A 14,386-nucleotide genomic window follows, 5' to 3' on the forward strand; every position below is an offset into this window, starting at 1 on the left:
TTTATTATTGGAAGTAATTTCCCTACGGTTGTTTATTTTGTCAATAATAAAGATATAATTAACCTTATAAGTCTATTACAACAAACAATTCATTAGGCACATTTGCCTATTACCGCCTATTACTTGAGTAGGCAACAAACATCCTCATACTTTACATGTTATCACACAGTTTGTTAAAAGAATTTATCCTGTTCAGTAAGGTCTGTCCTGAGGTTACCGTTAACAAGTGAATGTGAGTTCCTTTTAATAGTAGCAGTCTCATATTCGACTGGCAAACCATTGCCTCCCATCGTGCCTTTAAACAGTCTTGAAGAACCATTTGAGTTTTGTCTATTAAATGAAGGAGCTCTTTTGGGCGATGTGCGAGGGGTTTCTTTTAGGGGTACGGTCACATAAGGATTCTGTTTTGAGGATATATAGTGAGGTGATGATGGAAGTCGATTAGTTGATCTTCGTTCAAGAAACTTCTTAAAGATGAGGAATGATATAAATCCCAACAACAACCCTACCAATAAACATCCGATAGCAGTGCCAATCCCCAAACCACTCGCTTCTGAAACATTAATTTTTTTTAAATGTACAAAATAAAGCTAATGCCAACAAGTACTGTAAAGATCCCAGAAACAATAATTAGCATTTTAGATCTGATTTTAATAGTATGCCAATTTAAAAAAAAAAAAAGATGTAACTTTTTAAAAATATTTGTTTTGTTGAAGAGCATTGGGAACCACTGATATTTGTAATGATAAATATGTAATACATAAAAATAATATTACACATAATATAATAATATTACATCACAGAATCTCTTACAAGAAAACCTAAAGCATACTTAATATTAATTTTACCTAAAACTACATTTCCCATAAAATAAATAAATAATAAAATAAATTACCAACCATGCACCAGTTTTTCATAAAAAAAATCCCTGCTTTGGAAGTGCATATTTTCTCAGCTTTTTAAGCTACACTCTGCACTATTTTCCTAGCTTCAGTCATTCATCTGCAAATTCAAAAATTTGGGAACATTTTTGCTTTTTTTACGAAAACTTCAAATTAAGCTATGGAGCCAGGAAATTGTCCTGGAGCAGCACCCTGCATCCATCGATAGGAAATTTTAATAAGCTTTCAATTAGTCAAATTCCACTTTGCCCGATTTCTCAACCGTTTTTGAGTTATTCACGATTTTTGGGCAAAAACATGGTTTTTTACATGCTCATGGAGAAACCGATCACTCTCTCCCTATTTTGAAGAGTGGATAAATTTTAACTGTCATTTTTTCACAAATTTGACGCTCTACAAATTTTGTTCCGAGGATTTAAAAAAAAGTGAACAGGGATGCGACAATTCTTACTTTGACCTTTTGGATGTGAAATGCTTCTGGCTGTTCCCATTTCACAGGTATTTGAAATAGGCTTCAAATAACGAATTGAAAAAATAGGTTTATATATGGTAAAATCGGGAAAAAGAGTGATCGGTCTTTTCCACGAGCACATAAAAAAAAACTATGTATTTTGCCCAAAAATCGGGAATTAGCTCGTGAACGGTTGAGAAATAGAGCTAAGTAGAAGGTGACCAATTGAAAGTTTATTACATTTTCCTTTCTAAGGGCTCCGCTCCAGGGTGATTTCCTGGCTCCCCAGCTCAATTTGAAGTTTTTGTAAAAAGTGCAGAAATTAACATGTTCCCGAATTTTTGAATTTACTGATGTACGACTAGAGCTAGGAAAACATTTAAAAAACCCATCTTGTTCAGCATAAAATTTTCTAAATTTTTTTAGAGACCTAGTGCAGGTCTATGACTTAAAAGGCTGAGAAAATATGCATTTTCAATGTTGGCCATATTTTGTGCAAAAACCAGATGGCCGATGTTTTTTTTATAGACAGTGTGTATGTACGACCAAAAGGTTATAAATATATGTATACTGAACAATCATTTGGATGCTAATATCACAATGTATATTATTAATTTACTTTTTAATCTCCAGACCCTAAGTTTTTATCAATATTATAATCCAGAAATGTTTTATCTAATACTATAATTATCACCAATGTTTGAAATATATAATGATGCAGCTAATTATACAGAATTTACTAGAACATTTGTGGTAGACCGTACACAGTGAAATTAATGAAAGCTAGCATTTAAAAAGTCAAGTAAACTTTTGTATTTATGATAATCGGTGGAAGATTAAATGAGGATAAGTTGTAATAATATTACCTGAAGTTATGGCATCAACACAAAGTCGGGAATCAATATCAGGCCCTATACATCCAGGACTGGTTGTGGAACACGTTCGTGTTCTTGTCTGATGGCCAGATGAATCACATTCTGACCAAATACTCCATTCATACCAACCTTCAGAAGCTAAAAGAAAAATGTGTTGAGTACACAAAAATATAAAATGCAATTTTTAATTTAATTTCTTACTTAAGCAAGGTGACACATTGCAGTCTTGATGGGCTACAGATTTACCATCACAGCTATTTTTATCTTCTCCAATGCATACACGAGTCCGTTGTCTTGTACCTAATCCACAGCTTGATGTACAAGGTGACCATTCACTCCAGCAACTCCATTCACCTGAAAATTTCCAAGAAAAATATTGAAACTGGGGAAAAATGGGCTACAATTCAGATCTTTTGAAATATTAAATGAGAGAAAGAAAGAAAGAAAGAAAGAAAGAAAGAAAGAAAGAGGGAGAGAGAGAGAGAGAGAGAGAGAGAGAGAGAGAGAGAGAGAGAGAGAGAGAGAAAGTAATTTCTGTTATTTATAACAATATTTTTAAAATTGATCTTTTCAAGTTTAGTGTAATTTCAACTGGCCATGTTAAATACAAGTGTATTTATCAACATAATTAAATGAAATGTTATTTTTCTTAGTTAATGCTTATTTGTTCATCTTTTTCTCTTTAATTCAAGGGTATTTCAACTCCAAGGTTATATGAACCCGAAGGGAGCTGGCATTTTTGAGAGAAAAAAATAGCCCATTGGTAAGTTTGTCAGGTTCGAATACAGGGCCAATGGATTTGATCCCAGGATCTTTAGCTTATAGTGATGAGCACCCCCAGATTTGTTCAAATTATAGTTAATATAAGAAGTATGAAAATGTATTTTTTATTTAATTTGTTATTGCTTTACTATTAATTATTTCAACTTTTTTTTGCAAAGTCGGTTGAAAAGAAAAATTATTGTCACAAACAAATTTCCGAGCCGAAGGTCATGGGTTCGAATCCCGCTTGAGACACTAATTTTTCTTCTCAAACGTCTTTGCAAAAAAACTTGGAAAAAATTCATTTCAATAGTATCGTGCACTTATACAACCCTCAGGCATCGTAAGACCATTCTTGACAGTGGAAGGTTCTAGCTATCTTCTGTACTGTTCTGGAGAAGGACGGACCTCCAGTTTTTTATAATCTTGATCAGCTTGTGCAAAAATTGTTTGATTCAGAAAATCCATTTTGGTTTCTTTTGTAAGTGGCAGTGAGCATTTTTTATATTGATTTACGTTTTGGAGTTTAAACAAAATTGTTTTGTATGTGACAAAAGCATGTTGGAAAGATCTATTACAATTTGTGGCTTTTGACCTTCAGGCCATGTTGGGCCTTCGCCTCCGGGTTTAGGGGGTCTCTGAGGCAGCCATGTTACAATAGTGTTCAGTATGATAATTGATAATGATAACATTGATGGAACAATGTTTTTAACTTTTATTAAGAATAATTTTTATTTTTATTGATATGAATTTTTTCTTTTTATGGATTGTTTAATTTTTCTTATTTCTAGACCTTTGTTTTAAGGTGTTTTGAGATATTCAAATATGTACATTCATTCAGTATCCTAGATCATTTTCAAGTACAAGGTTTATTTCTGGAAAATAATTTTACATTATTTTTTCTTAATTACTTAATAGTATTATAATTATTTTATTTAAAAAAATATTACTATAAATATTATATATAAATCAAAATGTCACGTTTCGATTTGAATGTACCGTCATGCTCCTCCACCCACATCTCACAGTGAAAAGAGTAGGGGCTAGGAAAGGGCTATTTTTCTAAGTCAAAAAAACAATTCCCTTTCTGTGCTCCATGGGATAAGAGCTGTCTATTTGTAATAAAGAAAAATTTGGTGTGCACACAATTCAAGTGAGTAAATTTTATATTTTGACGTCAAAAAACTAAAAATAATAATTGTATTTTAATTTAAAAAAAGGTTGTCACAAAAAATATATTTTTATAAAGAAAACTAATAGATAGCATTTGATTTCAAAAATTATGTTAAAATATTAATTGTATTTTCTAATTGGTGGTCAAAAATTAATAATAATAACAACAATAATAATTTCCTTTACTTTTCTTTATAAAACGAGAATTAAATTCGATTTTAAAATTAATGTTTGTAGATACTGAAATAGGTTTTATTATAGAGTAAAAGATTCTTTAAATTAAAAATAATAATTAATAAAAGAAATTGTAATCTTATTTGAAAATAAATTGTAATAAAAGATTTAAATTTAATTACTATTTTGGTCTGTACTTACTTTGGTATGAATTGAATATCAAAAAAAGGGGCCTGATCATTAAATTAAACAATTGTAGTCAGGTCCTATCATAAAAAACCCCCTGGGACCTTGTTTTCGGTTTTCCAAATTCAGGGTTGGGCCCAACAAAAAGAAGAAGAGACGTTTACAAAAATAATGTGTGGTGATTAGTGACCGTTAATCGATAATTATTCAGAAATCGTGAGATGCGGTCTGGTGTGATGTAGGTTTCAGAAAAACATTTTCTTTATTGTGCCAATGTTTCGATCTTTATTGAGATCATCGTCAGGGCACAAAGTGTTTGTGTTGAGAGTGACGATATGCAAGAATGGCACAATTACAGAGAAGACAAACACTTTGAGCCCTGAAGATGATCTCAATAAAGATCGAAACGTTGGCACGATAAAGAAAATGTTTTTCTGAAACCTACATCACACCAGACCGCATCTCACGATTTCTGAATAATAAAAATAATGCAAAATTAAAATATTTTCCAGAAATAAATCATAAAGTTACTAGAAAATGGTACAGGATGCTGAATTATTGAACATTTCTCTAAAACATTTAGAAAATAAGAAGAAAAAATAAGAAATAAGAAAAATAAAACAATTTTTGGATATTTATTTTTTTGAGATAGAGGTTATTTCAATATATTCAACAGTTAAGCTTATTTTAAGTGTAAATTTAGATTAAACAATTTTTTGAAACATAATTAGAAAACATATACCAACCCACCTTTACATGGCTGTAGATTACATAGTTTAGTAATTTGAGTAGGTCCAGTGCATTCCCCATGGGGTCCTTCACACGTTCTCACCCTTGATTGCTGCCCGGTACCACAACCTGCGGAACAAGGAGACCAAGCGGACCATTCTGACCATACTTCATCCACGTCTAATCTTTCCGATTTTGTGCATATCCCGTCACGAGAGCAATATCTATCATCAGTTTTAAATAATCCCACTTTTATCAATGATGAATCTGGTACTGGAGCTTTGCAGGAAAATCGGAATCTTCTTTCTGTCCCATTACTTAGTGGAATCCATTGTGTCCATGATGAAAGACGTCTACTATCGAAGCAAGGACTTGAATTACATTCCTGAAATTGTTAACAAATACTAAGTTCTATTGCATAGTTTCTCAGTGAACGTTTACTTGGTTTACTTAGACATTAGTAAGATACGTTTTTCATATAGGCTTCATTATTTACTTCAATGAAAGTTGTGTAAACTAGGTAAACATTTATACAAAATCTATCTGGGTGTACATTTTGCTGCCAACTTGAGACTTGACAGAGTACTATAATGTAGTTTGGTACAAACTGTCACAATTTAATGAGTTTAGTGGATGGTTTCCTTTTACAATGTTAATTTAGGTGTTGTAAAATAAAATATTTTTAGAAAATAAATACCTGATAATCTATATGGCATCCTTGACAGTCAAGCCCTCCAGGCAGTTGTGGCGGTGGATTTGAACATGTTCTGTACCTAAATCTATACCCTCCTCCACATTTTGCAGAACACTCTCCCCACGGACCCCAGGATGACCAGCCACCATCAAGAACTGGGGTTGATGCTGAAAGCAATTTCCATTAAACACAATGTCAATATCAACAGCCAGCTGAAGACAATTACCAGTAGGGCAGGGTGGATTAGAATGGCAGTACATTTCTGATCGATCTTGGCCTATGCACACTCTCCCACCATGCTGAGGAGCTGGATTACCACACGATCTTCTCCTAGTTTTTACTGCCATACCACAAGTCTGAGAGCAAGCCGACCAAACAGACCATGCCGTCCAACCACCATGAACTGTGCAGTTGGTTACTTTGATAGAAAACCCATTGCAAGGTTTGCCACCATTAGAAGGTGAAGGGTTACCACATGTCCTTGTAGAACATAGACACGTATCCCCATTGGAATGTTCACACGGAGAAAATGAAGACCACGCAGTCCAACCTCCATCAACTAAAAACAAAATATAACACGCCTGCCTGTCATTTAAATTATTCTAATCGAGGATAACATCTGTACAAATCAATTCTTGTATTGATTGAATTAGAATTTTAACATTTACATAGAAATATTATCTAATTATAGAAAACCCATACTCAATTGTATACCTGGATGTACTAATGTCGGACACTGATTAGCATCTTGATGCCATGCTCGAGAGAGAGGATTGTTATCCGGAGCTAACATACAAAGTTCTTTGTGTTCATGCCAACCGCAATGAGGGTCCATTGATGCAAGGCAAGCCAATCTATTTTTGTATCTTCTACAGTGTTCTTTCCAAATCCTCATAACACCTTCATCAGTACTTACATACAGAGAATCCTATGTAACAAGTAAAGTTAATTTAAACTATATTTTGCAAAACCTAAGCAAAAATATACGTGTATTTGTAGAAAAATACTAACTAGGCTTAGTTGTAACGCATGGATTTTCTTTGAAAGTGAATTTGGAGGTAATGGTTTCCATATTTCTAAAACACAAGTTTTCAAAGTTCTTGGGAGTACTGAGATTTTCTTTATGACCCCTTCATTAGTTGCTACATACAATACATCGACTTTGCTACAACATATAAATAATAAAAGTTACCAATAAGTCATAATATTTGTTTTAAATCACAATCAATATGGAATAAAAATTAAAAGCAAATTATGTTTTAAAATCTGGTTATAGCAGAGATATAAAACAGGAACTTAATTTTACAATATATGATTTAACAAGTACGTATTATAATATTTGCAACAATTTAAAACATGTTATAAATTATAAAATGGTTTATTATAATTTTTTATAGATATACATTACTTGTTAATTTTTGTTGATATTGTATCGACTACTATGTGTGTCAAAGTTTCTAGTTCGCTATGGTATAGAGGCTCTGTCGACATTGGTTGAACTGCCAAATCCATAAGCTGGTATCTTGTAGAATCTAAACCGGTTTGGTTACCTGAAAAAATAATACAATTTATGTAAAAACAACTTGGAAATTACAAACGTTAACTAAATTTAACAACAACCAACCTGTACATGTGCTATGATGATTTGGCACATTTTTCCTCTCCCAAGCTGAACCTGCACTTGCTTGGTATTTAAAAGGACCATCAAATGCCTCTTCAATAGCACTTGTATTGAACAAACAAATAGCTGATCCTGGAATGCTGTTGCTGTAAACAGTACAGACAATATGTAAGGTATGCTTTTAAATATATTTGAACAATTATATTCATTACTGTTATATGACTTTTCAAACAAATGAATTATGTAGATGGAATCGTAATTTGATTCATAAATGAAGATTGATGATATGTGATTGATGATATATGAAGATTATCACTTTTTGCTACTAATAGCCGAAATTTTCTTTTTAAAGATATCAACTTTAAAACAAACATACAAAAAGCATAATCCACTGATAAAATTATCAGGGTTACCTCGAATTTGATGTAAAAAAATCAGAAGTATGTCACATTAAAAATATCTGTATACATAAACATATACTGAAAACAAGCATATTTCATGAAGTAGATGTTTTCTTGAAATGAACTGTATATGTGTTCTTATAAAACCAAGACTCAATTTTCTATGTATATTCACTATTTCAAGTGTTAATTCACTATTCTGATTCAGTTCAATCTTCAAGCATTATTCACTGATAAAACTATCAGGGTTATCTCGAATTTGATGTAAAAAAATCAGAAGTATGTCACATTAAAAATATCTGTATATATACATAAATATATGAAAACAAGCACATTTCCTGATGTAGATGTTTTCTTGAAATGAATTATGTATAAATGTTCTTATAAAACCAAGACTCAAATTTCAATGTATATTCACTATTTCCATCCATTTTCTAAAGAAAGTCAGAATAATCAAATATCCTTCCAATCTTTTATTATTATTCAGTGTGGTGTTTCGTGACCGTTAATTAATGATTATTTGTATATCGTGAGATGTGGTCTGGTGTGATGTAAGTTTAGAAAAACATTTTCTTTATCGTTCCAACGTTTCGATCTTCAATGAGATCATCTTCAATGCCTGGGATTTATACAATCTCCAAATAATCATTTATTATTGATGTTTTTAATATATATTTTTTTTACATTACAGTATTTTGGTGTTACCTTAGTTTTCCTAAATTAATTTAAGTTTAATTTTGTACACAAAAAAATCTGAAATGCTGAAGTTGCATACAGTCCACTTTTTGTTAAATCGCAACCACCAAGCAAAATGAGAAACTTATGAATACACAAAGGCGAAAAATACTTTAAGTTTACTCTGTGCTTCATTTTAAGCTTTAATAGTGGAGTCTTGTTATGTAAAAAGTGATTTTATTTCAAAGGTTAGTTTAATATTTAGAAAAATAAAAAGAAAAAACTTACTCTGGTGTGGTAAAGGTAGCATACAATAGGCCTCTGTCTCTTAAGTATGTAGCTCCCTGAATATTATCATAGTAAAATGGGTATTCTCCAGGAAGTGAACAGTTGAGTCTAGCCTTCACGAATGTGGTCCAATTGTCTCTAAGCATAACTTGACCGCCTGTATCATTTTTACAGACTCTGGCTATTCTCGAATAGATAATCTAACCAAAACAAAAGTGACATAAATTTCCTCAGTTTCCTGAACTATTACATTAATTTAATAATAATATGCCATATTGCAAAGAATTTAAAATTAGATTTTAAGTCACTTACTTTTCCACAATTGATGTACTCAACTGCACTTTCTCTGAATAGAAAATAAACAAATGCGTCAGTTTCAAATGTCGCTACAAATTGTGGTTCGTTCAGCCAATTTGAATTGTATTGATTTGTTCTTAAATACAACATTCTTGAATTTGATGGATCAAGCCTGTATCCAGTGTCCATAGGATCCATGACAATAGCTGGATCGGCACCAGAAAAATCTACAGGTGTTCCTGCAAAAAACTGCCCAGTCGGAAGTGAAAGAAGTGATGTGACATTGGCACGAGGGTTGTAAGGACATTTGGCAATCCCTCGGACCCATGATGTGACCCTATTCACTTCCTCCATCTAAAATACATTAAAAAAAAATCATTTAAAAACAGTTTCTTCCATGTAAATTAAAATTACAATTTATCGTGATAGTTAATAACATACCTCCCTCCACGAACATTGTGGAGAAAATGCACCAGTGCCGCAGGTGAATAGTCTTCTCCCATTTGTCAAGAGAACTTTTATGTAATTGTGACAGTGGTCCTCTGTTTGCCCTTTATCGTTACAAAGAGCGACTTTTTCTGCTGAAGCTAACCATGAAGCTTTTTCCAGTTTGTCCAGCCTCTCAAGGCTCAATCTGAATAAGCTGTCCCTACAAACACAAATTATACATTTTCAAATGGGTTCTTTATTTAGAATGACCCAAATACGGGATACAAATTAATAAAAATTTAAAAACGAAACACAAGTAATTAATATTGGCTGTTAGTCATTGTTGCCCACAAATCTTACACTTCAAAACTTGCAAAGATGAATGTGTGTTTTTTTTAAATTTTATGCAATTTTCTACATAAAATATGTATTTTGGTGAAGAAGTGCAGGAAGTGGTCACTCATGGCAAAATACGAAATTAATTTCTGAATATTCAATTTTTATTAGATCTCACGCCAATTCAGGCATTGTTCTTACTGTCGAGTGAATCAAAATTACGTTTTAAATAATGCAATGAAGGGCTTTCTTTTTTGGTATGGGCGGATGGATGAACGAGAAAACTTTGTTATCAACTTTAGCAGTATGAACATAGAACATGTCGATCTCTCCGGTCATCCTGGTTTGCCTATTCGCGATGGTTTAAGTCTGTCAGACGGGTTTCGGACTTTCGCTACTTTAAAACACGATCATATGCCACCAGACCATCCTCTTTGTATGGTGTAATGCAGAAATTCGTCTGACAGACAAAACCAGGGAATAAAGGACGACCAACATGTTCGAAGACGATGAAACTACTGATACGCAGACATCATCACGTTTTACATATTTTACAATCCTGCGAACATTTCGCCTCCTATAATGGGAAATGGGAAAATTATTTTCAAAGTTACATAGAAACTAGTAAGAACTAAAATCGTATATTAAAAAAATATACTAGCACATGTTTTAAGTTTAATTGCTGCTAAATATATCTGAGCAATAGTGCGAAGTTTAAAAATACGACTCATTTAAATTATAATGACTACTCAAAACTTGCATTATTTGTGGTGTACCGCATAAACAATATAATATAGTATTTATAATAAGTTAGTAACATATGGTTGGATTAGAAAGGTTGGCTGAACTCGATGGGACTGGTTTCCTTATTTGGGGGCTCGACCCCCTCGGCTTTCATCTGTTTTTCTCGACGGGCCATTCTAAAAGACTGAAAACAAAAATGACAAATCTAGAAAGTTCAATTGTGCGAATAAAAACGAAACCTTAATTTAATTTGTTAAATTTTTCGCCGTTACGACGTTGGTATAACGACCTACAAGATAAAATTATTTTATTTATAAGAGAAATCAAACCAGTCGACAGATGACTTGGTCAAAACTTCCAGATAAATAAAGCGCGATAAGAACTGAGAAAGATTTGCAGTTAATGAGTACTTCGAAAAATTCTACAGCAAATTTTCACTTTTCAAATTCAATCGACCATACTCAAAAATGTTTTGTATCTTTATTATTAGTTTCTGCCGGTCTTATCTGATCTATAAACGAAAATTGTGTTTATAAAATGCTACTGTTGATATTCCACTAGTAGGTCTTGCGTGGCACATTATTAGTTAAGATGCTATTCTTAATTAATTTGTACAATTTAGTTAACATTTCCTTAAAGAAAAATCTGTGATTCGATTCTATTCTGATTATTTGAAAAAAAAAATGCTTAGTGTATAGTTATACATCTTTATACTTAGTATTGTTATTATTATTACTTTGTATTATTTGTATTCTTAGATTTCTTATCGTTTCCTCTCGTTGGTATAACGATCGTTTTAACGAAGACCATCCAAAAGATTTTGCAATACGTATAATAAATACGTGAAAATTACTATAATTATTATAATGTAATAAGTTATGAGAGCCTATTATGTTGTACTTTTTTTTATAAATGAGACTATTTTAACGGTGAACTTTTCTGTTTTGCTTCAGTCAAGTCGATTATATTAAGCAAGTGTCTCGTTTTCAGTAATGTTCGGAGCATTAAAAAACAGAATTTTCTGTTATTTTTTAAAAGGATTTTTGGGTATAATATTCATAATTTTCTTATGTATACATATATTAAATTAATTCACAGGTCCGGAAGCATGTATCAGTGTGTCGTACATGTGGAGCGTAAATACACGTGATTTAAAAAAAAAAATGTTCAATAACAGTCCTGGTTTTTGAACCATACAATAATTTAATATTTCATATTAAAATTGTCAATGATAACAGCTTTAGTAGAATTGTTGGGACTATTTTACTATATAGTCTGTGTTTTTCTTCGATGTATCCTACTTGTTTCAAATCGGTCTTGTAACGATCCTGCGAAAAGGACACAAGGACAAGGTGGCGTCAAGCAGGCCGCAATTAACGTACTCCTGATTTCATTATAATGTAATAAGCTATACATTTTTTGGGTGTTTATTTTAATTTATTTAGACATTTCTGGAATTTATACCCTTCATCAAAATCTATAGTTTTTATAAAAACACATTTTATTAAGAAGCCTACCTTATATACCTAATACTTACACAAACCTTATTTTTTATATTTTTTAGTCTAACATATATTGTAAGATATATCAATGAACGATATTTATATCCAAATTAATGCAAGTTGAAAAAATCCGAGGTTTATTTACTGAATTTGAAAAAAAAAGAATCTAGAAATGTTTTCATTTTGTTCTATTCTTTTTGCTTGTATAAAAACGTTAGCTACTTTCTACTAAATATCTCGCTTGATGAAAACCTGATAGAAATTGTACTATAATAAATAATTCTACAGACACTCATATTTATTTAATTAGCTTGGCAGTCAATATTGAATTATTTAAAGATTTAGTGCTCCATAAGATAAGATAAAAATATTTCGAAATAATAAATAAATATAGTGTTATGGTTAATCCTACTTCATTTAGCGAAAAAACAAAAAAACAATTACGATACGTCTTCATGAACGATAACACGTCGGCGGGGCGGGGTATCTGTTACAAAAGATAGAGAAATACATATGTAGCGGTTTTTTTTACCTTGCACCAACCACGATTTGATTTCTCGATATGTCGATCAACATCTGGGTGTAATTTGTAACACCAGATTCCGTAAAATAATTGCCATTTAACAGCAGATCTGTAAAGAAAGTATTTATTAGCTAGAAAAATCGAAGATATTCTGTTGTAGGTTACTTGTATTAAAATTGGCATTTTTGATATTATGAATCCGACCATCAAGAATTTTACTTAATCTTCAAGAAGAAAATGTTAAGAGAGAATTAATTTTTCTTTATTCTGCATATAATATTTTACGAATCTACATCATGCTCAATGTTCTGTTTCTCAACGATTGAGTAGCAGCTAAGAAGTATGCATTTACAAGAAAGTGTGTACAAACTTTCATCCTTTTTTTTCCTTCTAAATATGAAATGTAACAATGTAATTGTAATACGTGGTCATTTATAATTTACTTTACATAATCGATTAACTGATTTCTTCGTACAAATTATATAACGTGAATATTATTCGTCTGATAAACTACCAATAATCAGATAAATAGTGAAATAATATCATTTAAATTACCTTCGAAAGAAATCTCCCTTGGATCAGTACTTTGTCCTTTCGTAAGAACTGCGTTTGGAAGCAGTAACAACAACGTCAGCAAAGCAGGAAGCATCACTACAAAACATTATATTTATCATTTTAAAATGTTTACGTAAATTTATAGTTATAAGATAAATGTAATTGACATTACTCGGTCAGATTGGAGCTTACATGTTTTAAAGCTCCTAACCCGACGACGAAAACAAACAGATCGACTCAATTGTAATGAGAGAAGAAAAACGTGAGCTGTAAATGCTACTTATGGGTTGTAGACCCACGAGATTACCAACCTGCAAATATCCAGGCGGAAATCTGTCAACAGGTACACGGCATACTGGAACAGTTGGCATAGGAATCTATTCCAGATGGGTTGAAATTGAAATTAAAAGCCTACAAACCAATTGTGAATATTCACAAACATTTGTGATATCATCATGTTTATTGAAGTGTTTCATCGTTGGAGATAAATAATGATTAAAGTAATACATTTGCATTGAAGATGTATTAATGATTATTTGGAGATCGTAAGATCCAGTCTGGTGGGACGTAGATTTTAGAAAAACATTTTCTTAATCCTGCCAACGTTTCGATCTTTATTGAGATCATCTTCAGTACTCAAAGTGCTTATTTTCCGTGTAGATGTGTCATTCATGTCTGTCGGATTGGAAGTGCCCAGTTAATGTATTAATATGGATAATTTAATGTAGTGAAAAATGGTAGGGATTGATTGCGCTGAAACAGTCACCGAAGCTCGGCATGAATGATTTGCTTCTATTTGACCATGCATTCACTTTGAAAAAATTGTCTTTATTCAAGACTATCAGCAAGCAGACTAACAGAAAAATGTCAAGTGAATATGTATGGAAAATTCATTTTGAAAAATTAATCAGATACAAAAACTGCGCAAGATTTTATTTATACAACTTCGGTTTCTTCTAAACTTCACAAGCTGTTATTGTTAATCGAATAACGCTTTGGGGGGGGGGGTCGGTGGCCGCAACGGTTTACGCGTTGACACGGCGCTCGTCACTGTAAGGTAAAGGTTCCT

The 14,386-nt window shown here is 32.1% G+C and overlaps 1 protein-coding gene across 2 annotated transcripts in view; it reads right to left on the reverse strand.

Moving 5' to 3' along the window:
- LOC106661868 (semaphorin-5B) overlaps positions 1 to 14,386 on the reverse strand; it is a 20,665-nt gene continuing 6,279 nt past the window's right edge. The window contains exons 2-16 of one of the 2 annotated variants that reach the window (XM_014385592.2): positions 13,318 to 13,413; positions 12,772 to 12,871; positions 9,670 to 9,877; positions 9,244 to 9,582; positions 8,932 to 9,131; positions 7,571 to 7,713; positions 7,355 to 7,496; positions 6,958 to 7,111; positions 6,661 to 6,874; positions 6,173 to 6,505; positions 5,950 to 6,113; positions 5,274 to 5,637; positions 2,430 to 2,582; positions 2,220 to 2,366; positions 1 to 550 (exon numbers count right to left, since the gene is read on the reverse strand). In XM_014385592.2, the coding sequence (XP_014241078.1) occupies positions 174 to 550; positions 2,220 to 2,366; positions 2,430 to 2,582; positions 5,274 to 5,637; positions 5,950 to 6,113; positions 6,173 to 6,505; positions 6,661 to 6,874; positions 6,958 to 7,111; positions 7,355 to 7,496; positions 7,571 to 7,713; positions 8,932 to 9,131; positions 9,244 to 9,582; positions 9,670 to 9,877; positions 12,772 to 12,871; positions 13,318 to 13,411 (3,132 nt within the window). In that variant the 5' untranslated portion in view covers positions 13,412 to 13,413 and the 3' untranslated portion in view covers positions 1 to 173. Of the gene's footprint in view, positions 554 to 2,219; positions 2,367 to 2,429; positions 2,583 to 5,273; positions 5,638 to 5,949; positions 6,114 to 6,172; positions 6,506 to 6,660; positions 6,875 to 6,957; positions 7,112 to 7,354; positions 7,497 to 7,570; positions 7,714 to 8,931; positions 9,132 to 9,243; positions 9,583 to 9,669; positions 9,878 to 12,771; positions 12,872 to 13,317; positions 13,414 to 14,386 lie in introns of both variants that reach the window. The other variant, XM_024229856.1, reaches the window with a different exon arrangement.

The sequence above is a fragment of the Cimex lectularius genome, unplaced genomic scaffold (genome assembly GCF_000648675.2).
Source record: "Cimex lectularius strain Harlan isolate CLEC.00 unplaced genomic scaffold, Clec_2.1 scaffold57, whole genome shotgun sequence".
NCBI lineage: Eukaryota > Metazoa > Arthropoda > Insecta > Hemiptera > Cimicidae > Cimex > Cimex lectularius.